Source organism: Aethalodelphis obliquidens, unplaced genomic scaffold (assembly GCF_003676395.1).
Source record: "Aethalodelphis obliquidens isolate GAN/ISIS:26980383/991018 unplaced genomic scaffold, ASM367639v1 scaffold27, whole genome shotgun sequence".
NCBI lineage: Eukaryota > Metazoa > Chordata > Mammalia > Artiodactyla > Delphinidae > Aethalodelphis > Aethalodelphis obliquidens.
The window spans coordinates 22,943,623-22,955,253 of NW_020837971.1; the positions used below are offsets into that span (position 1 = coordinate 22,943,623).

Sequence of the window (11,631 nt, forward strand, 5' to 3'; positions counted from 1 at the left end):
GTGTCACTTGTTGGAAAAATTTTAATACCGGCAACAATAAATGTACTTCAGTATGTGAACAGTACTCTTAGGAGGATAAGACGGTGGTCTACATGAATTCTCCAAAATGCTATCACTAAAATTTTGGTGATAAAAAACCCAAAAATTGCTAATTACCCAAAGATTATTTATATGGTGATTTCTAAACATACAAGTAAAAAAAAATAGCTAGCGGGCTTCCCGGGTGGCGCAGTGGTTGAGAGTCCGTCTGCCGATGCAGGGGACACGGGTTCGTGCCCCAGTCCGGGAAGATCCCATATGCTGCGGAGCGGCTGGGCCCGTGAGCCATGGCCGCTGAGCCTGCGCGTCCAGAGCCTGTGCTCCGCAACGGGAGAGGCCACAACAGTGAGAGGCCCGCGTACTACAAAAAATAAATAAATAAAAATAGCTAGCAAGCATACAACTGAACTGGTCTTGAGATAATAATGGTTTTCGTTTTCATTTTCTTTTATTTTTATTCTGGGTAATTATAATAATTAGCAAATTAATTAATAAATTATGAAGAATTAGAATAAAAAAGTCTTTTATTACTATCTAAGCCAAGAGATGAATTGTAAGCTGTCATTTTCCCTTGTCTATTTTTAAAAAGGTATTGTCCAATCATTCCCTTTTGTTTAGTTTGTGCCCATTTTAAAAAATCTTAAAAGAAAGGTCTTAAATGTTTTGCCTCACACTCCTTAGGTCTTGCATTTCAATGTCATGTGCTGTTAATTGCTCCTGGACAGTCATTTTCTCCATGCTCGGTGCCACTCGCTTTCCGGGGAAGGGGTACCCACAGGACCCGGGAGCCAAGGAGAGAAGGCACTGCGGCTTTCCGAGGAATGGCTCCTCCTTTTCCCAGGGGAAAGGTTCTTCCCCAGTCCGGCCTCTCCTTCTCGCTTTAAACAGGGTTGTGTGAGCTGGTTCCCTGGGTTGTTGGGGGCGCCCTTGGGACACGGAGGCGACCAGCCGGGGAGGAAGACGGCAGGGTGACAAGGTGGGAAGACGGTCCTTCGGGACCCCCTCAGGTCACGCCATCAGACCTCCACATTTCCCAGGTGACGCGGTGACACGAACGACCCGTAGGCCGCTGTGAGGGCTATTCCGTTCCTCGTCCTGCCCCAGGACACAGTCCGCTGGAAGAAGGGCGCGCTTCCCGGTCTTCCAGGACCGTGTCCCCAGGGCAGCAGGGAGGAAAGGGACGCTCCGGCACCGAGATGCAGATTCCAATTCCCCGATATGGTTTAAAAATGTGTGGGGGGGAGGAGCCCCTCCCGAGGGGCAAGCGCGCACCTACGTACGCGCCTGTAGGGGCGCTCGGCCGCGGAGCCTCGGGGGCGTGCCTGGGGCGTGCCTGGGGGCGTGTCTGGGGGGGGGGGGGGACGAGCCTGGGGCTCGGACCCCTCCCGGGGGAGCAGCGCTGCCCCGCCCCTGCGCCCCGCCCACCGTGCGCTCGCGCCCCGCCCACCGTGCGCTCACGCCCCGCCGCGCTCCTCCGCCCCGCCGCACGCTCACGCTCGTACAGACGTATGAATGCACGCACGCACGCACAGCGGGGGCCGAGCCGGCAGCAGCGCGCAGGCGCACGCGCTCCGCGCGCTTTTCGGAAGCTGCAGGTCGGCGGGCAGTGTGGGGGGGCTGTGGGGGCTGTGGGGGCCGGCGGGCGGGTGTTTGCAGGGGGGCGGCGACGGGGGCTGAGGCCCGGGCGGGGCGCGGGGCCGGAGGGCTGAGGGGCTTCGCTGGCGGGCGAACGGGCAGACCGGCCCGGGAATGTGTTCTCGCGGCGGGCGCGCTCCCGGCGGCGTCGGGTTCGGAGGCGGCCTGTGGGGAGGGGCGTCCCGGCGGGCGGGCGCCGCCCTCGCGGAGGCTCCGCGGGGGGGCGGCCGGGCGAGCCCTGGACCGGGAGCCAGGCCGGAGGGGAGGGACTGCACCCGGGGTCCCGGGCGGTGGGCCGTCCCGCCTCGTGAGCGCCGCAGGGTCCACAGCCCTGTCAGCGCGGTGACTGCTGTCCCCGGGGCTGCCCCGCTCCGGGTGCGGGGAGACAGTCAGTATGGCGGGGAGCATGTACGGTCTGGACGAACGCCACGTCCTACAACAGGCAGGGAAAACCCCAGAAGATGGGATTGGAGCTCGTGCATCGCTGCCGCCGAGTAACTTTAGTGATACAGACGTAGGAAGTGGTACTCGGGACCCGGCTGTGCCGTTGACGGGCGTGGCCAAGCCGTCCTTGGTTACCTGTGTCCATAGTTTTTGGGTGAATGCGCTGAAAGGACGAAGTAAGACTTGGGAGGGGAATGTTGAGCAAACAGGAGAGGGTGGAAAGGAAAGAGCAGGGTATTTAGGGAACAGTGACTAGAACTCTGTCTGAGCCTTTGTAGGAATCCCAGTTTTGCGGATGATAAAATGGGATGAAGCCGTGGGGAGGAACAGGATGTTCATAGTAACAGGAAAGTTGGTGATAAATGGTTTCCAAGTTACCTCATTTGCAATTTCTCATTTCAGCTGTTGCATAAAAGATTAAAATAGGGTAAAATGGAATAGTGGAAAAAGGGATGAATTGTTTGTCAGGAGATGTCAGTTCTAGTTTTATGGCTTTCAGCAAATTAGGATCTCACTAGGCCTTAAGTTTATTTTTTTCAAAAATAATTACAAAGATTTATGAACACCTACCTACAATGTGACAGATTCTTTGTAGGGTTTATGGGAGAAACAAAGCTGTATTAAGCATGGGTCTTGCACCAAAAGAGCTGCTGATTATTAAGCTATATTTATAGGTAATTTGGAAGGTAAATTTTAACATAGTTCTTGGTTTTTACTTGATTTGAATACCCTTAGGAAGCTTCATAGTTTTCTTACAAATTTTTCTTCTGGATTGGCAGGTAAATTCTACACATCTGTCAACATGATACATCCATCTGCAGTCCTGTTAAAATCATTTTAACTTAATGTAAGGAGGCTTATAAAAGTAACATGAGGAAAAAAATCTAAAATAAACCATTTCAATCACACACTTGTTCTCATTTCATTTATCATGACAGCTTCACTTTTTAATGCTTCCTGTGAAATTGGGAAATTGTGAGATTCTGAGGCATCCTGTTTTAAGTGCTTATTTACAAATCCTTGAAAACATTTAGTATATGACTAAATACTGTTGTTCGTATTTGCGATCCATCCTGCAGTGACCTTTGGTGGCAGTATGAAGGGGCATTTATGTGGTGAAGTGCACACTACATGCAGTGAAACTGCGCGTGTGCGAATTTTGGCACCATTGCTCACTGGCTGTGTGACCTCAACCAAGCTTTTGAACGCTGTCTGCCTCAGTTTCTACATGTGTGCAGTAGAGATTATACTAGTAATTTTTAGGTATTTTCGTGTTCATTGTTTGACTTGATTCTCATAATGACTTCTCTCATTTTACAGATAAAACTGAAGGCCCAGCGACGTGAAGAGGCTTCCGTGAGATCATTCGTCTGATTTTCCTAGGGACGGAGCTTGGCTTGGTTTGTTTTGCTTTGCTTTGTCTCTAGATCCCTTGTTCTTCCATGTTGCCTTTCGTTTGCTGATTAATTTTAAATCCTCTCCCTCTAAACCTTTCCCTAATCACAGGGAAAATTATTATATAACTAAAACAGTTTAACCCATAATAGAGCATTATTATTACTATTTTTTTGGCTGCATTGGGTCTTCGTTGCTGCGCACAGGCTTTCTCTAGTTGCGGCGAGCAGGGGCTACTCTTCGTTGCGGGGCGCGGGCTTCTCATCGTGGTGGCTTCTTTTATTATAGAGCATGGGCTCTAGGTGCACGGGCTTCAGTAGTTGCAGCACGCGGGCTCAGTAGTTGTGGCTTGCGGCTCTAGAGCACAGGCTTAGTAGTTGTGGCACACGGGCTTAGTTGCTCCATGGCATGTGGGATCTTCCGGGACCAGGGATTGAACCCGTTTCCCCTGCATTGGCAGGCAGATTCTTAACCACTGCACCACCAGGGAAGTCCCTAGAGCATTACTAAGTCAAGTCTTTAATCTTTTATATCTTGAATGCCTGAAAGCTGTGGTTAACTAGATGTTCCCCTATAAACGGTCTTTCCTTATAAATTTACCTTATAAATGAAAAGTCCAGTGTACCTTCCTTCAGATAGGCAGAGATTTTAAAAGTATGTTTAAAGTATTATGTCTTTGTTTCCTTCTGGATACTGAATCTTTTTCATCTTTGTCATCTGTTATAGAACCTCTAAAATGCAGGTCTCTAGCTCCAGGTCTGTACACTTGAGTGAATGGCAGAAGAATTACTTTGCAATTACGTCTGGCACGTGTCCATCAGGAGAGAAGGCAGACGCGTACCGAGCACAGATTCTCCGCATTCAGTATGCATGGGCAAACTCTGAGATCTCCCAGGTCTGTGCTGCCAGACTGTTCAGAATATATGCAGAGAAATATTCTGCAGTTATTGATTCTGACAGTGTTGAAACTGGCTTGAATAACTATGCAGAAAACATTTTAACTCTAGCAAGATCTCGGCAAACTGACAGTGACAAGTGGAAGTCTGGATTGTCAATAAATAACGTGTTCCAAATGAGTAATGTGCAGGAAATGATGCACGCTGGCAGAAAATCCAGAGACTCTCTGTTGGCACCTGCAGATGAGTCAGTAGTCATCCATAGAGCGGCCGCTGTCTTTGATCTTCCTAAATTTAGTGTTTGTGGTGGTTCTGGGGAGAGTGACCCATTAACTAACTCAGCCCATGGTGCCGATAGGACCAAAGACTTCCCAGAGGGCAGTCCTTCTTTGAAGTGCCCTCAGAATGCCCAGCCACCTCTGGTCACTAACACCACTAAGACGTGTCCTGCAGTCCCAGGACCTTTCGGTGAGTCAGCCACTGCAGAATTCCATGCCACACCATTGTTTGGAAATGTCAAAAAGGAAAATTACAAGTTCCCGAAAGCCAACACAGGACTAAGTGTGTTCTCATCTCATCAGTCTTGTTTTCCTTCTGGCTTTGAAAATCCACGGGAAACGAAAGCTTTTTATGGTTCTGGCACCATTGATGCACTTTCCACTCCAGTAATGAATAAGGCTTTTAGTAAAACGGAAGATAATGGCCAAAGAGAGGAGAGCGGCCTGCCTACTTTTAAAACTGCAAAAGAACAGCTATGGGTAGATCAGCAGAAAAAGTACCACCAGCCCCAGCGTGCATCAGGGTCTTCACATGGTAGTGTCAAAAAGTCTCTGGGAGCTAGTAGATCCCGAGGGATATTTGGAAAGTTTGTTCCCCCTGTACCTAAGCAAGATGGGGGAGGTCAGGGCGGGGGGACACAGTATAAGCCGCATGGCGCAGGAGCTGCAGACCCAGCACATCCCGTGGATGAGCGTCTGAAGAACTTGGAACCTAAAATGATTGAACTTATTATGAATGAGATTATGGACCAGGGACCGCCAGTAAATTGGGAAGATATTGCAGGAGTGGAATTTGCCAAAACCACAATAAAGGAGATAGTTGTGTGGCCCATGATGCGGCCAGACATCTTCACTGGCTTACGAGGACCCCCTAAAGGAATTCTGCTCTTTGGTCCTCCTGGGACTGGTAAAACTCTGATTGGCAAGTGCATCGCTAGTCAGTCTGGGGCAACATTCTTTAGTATCTCTGCTTCCTCCTTGACTTCTAAGTGGGTGGGTGAGGGAGAGAAAATGGTCCGTGCATTGTTTGCTGTTGCACGATGCCAGCAACCAGCTGTGATATTTATTGATGAAATCGATTCCCTATTATCTCAGCGGGGAGATGGCGAGCATGAATCTTCTAGAAGGATAAAAACTGAATTTCTAGTTCAGCTGGATGGAGCAGCCACATCTTCTGAAGATCGTATTCTAGTGGTAGGAGCAACCAATCGGCCACAGGAGATTGACGAGGCTGCCCGGAGAAGGTTGGTGAAAAGGCTGTATATTCCCCTCCCAGAGGCTTCAGCCAGGAAACAGATAGTCATTAATCTGATGTCAGAGGAGCACTGCTGCCTCAGCGAGGAGGAGGTCGACCTGGTGGTGCGGCACTCTGGTGGGTTCTCGGGGGCTGACATGACGCAGCTCTGCAGGGAGGCGTCTCTGGGTCCTATTCGCAGTTTACAGGCTGCCGACATTGCCACGGTAACGCCGGATCAAGTTCGACCAATAGCTTACAGTGACTTTGAAGATGCCTTCAGAACTGTGCGACCTAGTGTGTCTCCAGAAGATTTGGAGCTTTATGAAAACTGGAACAGGACTTTTGGTTGTGGAAAGTAAATGGGACGCTTGAAATTAAAAGACGGCATTTTTGTAGCCCAGTCTTCCATTTTTTAAATATAGGAAATTGATTAAGTTTACATCAAATGTATATTCTGAGTTCTGTACCTCAAATAAAATAGAATAACAGTAGCTCAACTTTTACAATTGATTGACTTAGACTATGTTAATATAAGCTCAATTTTCCTTCCAGTCACCACCTGATACGTAAGCCTATTCATGCGAAATGGGAATATACTTTTTCTGTTTTGTTCCTAAGAGGTCTTTTTAAGATGTATAGGATGAACAGTGAACTCGAATTGAAACCGAAAATCTGATTTGTATATGAGGATGTATCTGACTTACATGTATCTTTTATTGAAGAACGTTTCTTCTGAGGATCACATAATTCTTAGTATTGGCTAGTACAGTGGTTTGCATTTGAAACCGAGTGTTGCTTAGTGTTGTTTAATAGATTTAAAATCTCAACCAAAGCTAAAGTGAAAGTGCCAGTTTTTACTTTGTCCTGGCTTGTAACTGCTTATGGTTTTCTTTCCTTAGCAAGACTAATTAATCAGAACATGTTCAGAAATAGCAAAGTGTAATCTAACATCAGAGACAGGTCCGCAGAACTGAAAGGGGAAGAATGTTGTGTTTCTCCGGGGGTGGGTGATGTTTGAAAGTATTTTATTTGGCACTACTTTACAACCTGTAGGGTTGGTCTCTTTCAAAAATAAATGTTTTCAGGTTTTAAAAACGGACTGTTTTGTTTTCCAAATAGTGCATGTTCTATGTAGAAACATTGGAAAATAGAGGTGAACAAAAGGAAGAAAATAAAAGTCAGTTACCCTACCACTTTGAGGAACACAGTGTTAACATTTCAGCATCACTTCTTCCAGATGTTTTATACAGGAGTGGGGTTATGCTACGCCTTTTCGTTTGCAGCTGTTTTCTTTAAAGTCCCTCATCATCATCTTCCACATTGACGTACTTCTGCATCTTCCCGTACGTGAGTGCCTGGGATTCCATGATATGAGGGGGCCTATAATTTAGTCAGCATTCAGGGCAGTTCCTTAGGTTCACCTTTTGTATATAGTAAATAAAATACGTTAAATGCCTTAGTTATCTTTTTAAAAAACATACATTTCTTGAGTAAAATTCTTGGATTAACAATTTTTAATGCTTGGTACTTGTGTATAATTCCTGTCTGCACTGAGTCAAAGTGCCTGTTTACCTGAACCTGGTGGTCATGGACACTGTCCAGCTGCCAATTGGACAGTACACAGGTTTTGCATCCATCCATCCATTCAAAAAATATTTATTAGGTGCCAGGCAGTGTTCCAGGAGCTGAAAGTAGACCAGTGAACAACAGACAAAAGTCCTTGGTCTCATGGAGATTACGTTCAAGTTCTAATGTTTTGAGAACAATTCACCTTAAGAAATGGAATTTGAAACTTTTAGTAGATGAATTTAAGCAATTTATATATCGTTTTAATTTCTATTATTGGTCTGTCTGCTATTTTTATGCTCTTTTAAAAGCTTTATTTCTCCAACTTTTAGTTTTTCCCTTTGAAATATGTAATTGTCTTTTATTAGAATTTGGATGTTAAATCTCTTAATCTTTTATTGTATCTTTTAAAATCTTAAAGCATTTCACCATATTCATTGCTATCTTCTTTACAGATCACTTCCACCCACTTGGATCTTACAATTACTGTAGTTATTTAGATTTATCATCAATTGCCCAGGAGGTGTTAGTGTTTTATTTAACTTTGTAACTTGGTCTTAATGTTTATTAGCAGTTTTTTCTCGACAGCAACTTCTGCCAGTTCTGACTTTCAGCTCCATTGATCACCCACCATGGGGCCATGTCCCTCTGTAGAACTTCTTTTTTCTTTTTTTAAAAAAACAATTTTATTGGAGTATAGTTGCTTTACAATATTGTGTCAGTTTATACTGTACGGCAGAGTGAATCAGCTGTACTTCTTTTAGATTTTGACCAAGAGAAAAAAAAATCTCATTGGCCCAGCTTATCTTGGACTAGGCAGAGCCATGTCCTTGTTAGGTTGTGAAATGGCCCCTCCTGAATTAAGGTCTTCTCTGTTCAGGAGAAACTCTAAGCCTGAAAGGAATAAGCAAGTAGGATATTTTAAAGCTGGAGAGAAAATAGGAGATAGGGAGTCACTTGGCCGTTTCTTCTATGTTATACCACATTAGAAGCATCCTTTCTCTCAGCGTTTTGTGATTTACAGTATGTTTCTGAGGCATTTGGATAGGAAATTTCCTGAAACTTAGACTTGAGATTTCTTTCTATTTCTACATTATGAATATTCTCTTGATTGAATATGATAATTTTGGGTTGAATTCTTTCCTCCCAAGTGTTTTGTGCTGCACTGTCTTTAGCCATTGTTTTTGAGAAGGGAATATTTACCTGTTTTTTTTTTTTATGTCATTGAAAGATACACTTCCTTTGTAGAAATACACACACACATTTTACCAACACATGTAACTTGTTTATATATTAATGCTTAAAAATGTTGGTAGGAATACAGAAATTTATCTGAGTTTTTAATGTCAGGACTTTTTAAATGTTTTTGTTATACATCTAATTATAGTTTCTGGTTCTTTTGATGTGTATTCTTTGGGAAATTCGATTCCAATTTACGGTATTTGCCGTTCTTTTGAAATTCTAATTCATTTTCTCAGTTCCAAAATACCAAGTCTGCCTCTGCGTCGACAAGTTGTTAGGGTGGAATCTGTGTGAAGGGCGTGGACTTTGGCACAAAATGGGCATGTTAGACTCTGTCATTTACTAGTTGGGACTGTAGCCTACCTCTTTGTTCAGTCTCAGTTATGAAATTAGAGTAGTCTGTACCTATCTTGTTAGAGAATGAGAATGACACAGTAAAATACAGGTTTGAAAAGTCTGACTGCTCAACAGTTGTGCACCCTCCTCTGCCCATCCAGCTCGATTCTGCCTTCATTGCTTTGAAGAATCATTTTCTTTTCAACTGTTTCATGTGATTGTCTATTCCATCTTATTATTCTTAATTCTACCTTAATCCAGCGTGGTACTGGCACAAAAATAGACACATAGATCAGTGGAACAGAACAGACAGCCCAGAAAGAAACCCACACATCTATGGTCAATTAATCTTTGACAAAGGAGGCAAGGATATACAATGGAAAAAAGATAGTCTCTTCAGCAGGTGGTGCTGGGAAAACTGGACAGCTACATGTAAAAGAATGAAATTAGAACATTTCCTCACACCATATACAAAAATAAACTCAAAATGATTAAAGACTTAAACATTAAGACATGACACCATGAAACTAGAAGAGAACATAGGCAAAACATCCTCTGACACAAGTCATACAATGGTTTTCTTAGGTCAGTCTCCCAAGGCAATAGAAATAAAAACAAAAATAAACAAATGGGACCTAATCAAACTTAAAAGCTTTTGCACAGCAAAGGAAACCATAAACAAAACAAAAAGACAACCTACAGAATGGGAGAAAATACTTGCAAATGATGTGACTGACAAGGGCTTAACTTCTCAAATACACAAACAGCTCATACAGCTCATGGCTGACAGGCATATGAAAAAATGCTCAACATTGCTAATTATTAGAGAAAAGCAAATGAAAACTGCAATGAGGTATCACACCAGTTACAATGGCCATCATCCAAAAGTCAACAAATAATAAATGCTGGAGAAGGTGTAGAGAAAAAAGAACCCTCCTACACTGTTGGTGGGAATGTAAATTGGTGCAGCCACTATGGAGAACAGTAGGGAGGTCTCTTTAAAAATAGAGCTACCATATGATCCAGGAATCCCACTCCAGGGCGTATATCCAGAAAAGACAAAAACTCTAATTTGAAAAAGATACATGCACTCCTATGTTCATAGCAGCACTATTTACAGTAGCCAAGACGTGGAAGCAACCTAATGTCCATCAAGAGAGGAATGGATAAAGAAGATGTGCTACATGTATACAATGGAATATTACTCAGCTATAAAAAGAGAATGAGGGCTTCATTCTCTTGAGAGAATGTGGTTGAGAGTCCGCCTGCCGATGCAGGGGACATGGGTTTGTGCCCCGGTCTGGGAGGATCCCATATGCTGCGGAGTGGCTGGGCCCGTGCGCCATGGCCGCTGGGCCTGTGTGTCTGGAGCCTGTGCTCCGCAACAGGAGAGGCCACAACAGTGAGGCCCGTGTACTGCAGGGAAAAAAAAAAAAGAAAAAAAAATGAAATAATGCCATTTGCATCAACATGGATGGACTAGAGATTATCATACTAAGTAAAGTAAGTCAGAAAAAGACATATCATGATATCACTTATATGTGGAATCTAAAATAAGTGATGCAAATGAACTTATTTACAAAAGAGAAGCAGACTCACAGACATAGAAAACAAACTTATGGTACCAAAGGGGAAGAGGGAGGAGGGATACATTAGGAGTATGGGATTAACAGATACATACTACTGTATATAAAACAGATAACAAGGACCTACTGTATAGCAGAGGGAACTATACTCAATATTTTGTAATAACCTATAAGGGAAAAGACATTCATATATATATGAACCTCTGTGCTATATACAACATTGTAAATCAACTATACTTCAGTCAAAAAAAAAAAAAAAAAGAGGATTAACATAGTGCAAAACTGAAATGAATCCAGAGTCAGAAGTTCAGCCACTGGTCCCATTCCTGGGCCACATGATGAATTTGGGACCTAAGCTAATAGACCGAATAAAGGCAGCTCCACCTTTGCTAAGAAGATCATGTCGGTAGACATTTGTCTCATGAAAGAGAGGAAACTGTTCCCTGTGTTTTCAGAGAATCCCTGCTAAAGTTCCTGCTGAAATCCTTGGGATGGAAGTAAAACTAAGCAGGCCTGAAACAATCACAGATGTTGCCAAAGCAGAATTATTGGTGTTTTAATAAACTGATAACCAACCCACCAATTCCAGGCAGGGCGGACATGATTCAGTAAAGCAACACGTGGGGTTGTAAAGCGCCTACTGTAAATGAGCCAGGGGCCCTACCAAGAATTGATGCTCTTCCTGCAATCCTTATGTCAGCAGCTCATGGGAATAGTTTTTCCTTTGTAATCACACTTTTCCCAGCCTTTCATCTGTTGAATGGGTGCAGGACATCTAGAACAGGGCTGTTCAATATATATATATAATGAGAACCACATATGTAATTTAAAATTTTCCAGTAACAACAGTTAAAAAGAAAAAGAACCAGGTGAAATTAATATCTAATTATTGTCATTCCAACATGCAATCAATGTAAGAATTATTCATGATATATTTTACTTTCTTTTTCTTGTACTGAGTCTTTGAAATCAGTGAG

The 11,631-nt window shown here is 43.8% G+C and overlaps 1 protein-coding gene across 3 annotated transcripts; it reads left to right on the forward strand.

Moving 5' to 3' along the window:
• Window positions 1–1,615: 1,615 nt before the first annotated feature.
• FIGNL1 (fidgetin like 1) lies at window positions 1,616–7,380 on the forward strand. Of its 3 annotated transcripts, none has more exons than XM_027124130.1 (3): window positions 1,616–1,634; window positions 3,439–3,518; window positions 4,240–7,380. In XM_027124130.1, the coding sequence occupies exon 3, from the start codon at window positions 4,250–4,252 to the stop codon at window positions 6,281–6,283; it is 2,034 nt and encodes a 677-aa protein (XP_026979931.1). In that variant the 5' UTR covers window positions 1,616–1,634; window positions 3,439–3,518; window positions 4,240–4,249; the 3' UTR covers window positions 6,284–7,380. The 3 variants fall into 3 exon arrangements, with proteins under 3 accessions (XP_026979931.1, XP_026979930.1, XP_026979932.1); XM_027124129.1 differs by lacking the exon at window positions 1,616–1,634 and adding an exon at window positions 1,800–2,965; XM_027124131.1 differs by lacking the exon at window positions 1,616–1,634 and adding an exon at window positions 1,800–2,294.
• The last annotated feature ends 4,251 nt before the right edge of the window (window positions 7,381–11,631 follow it).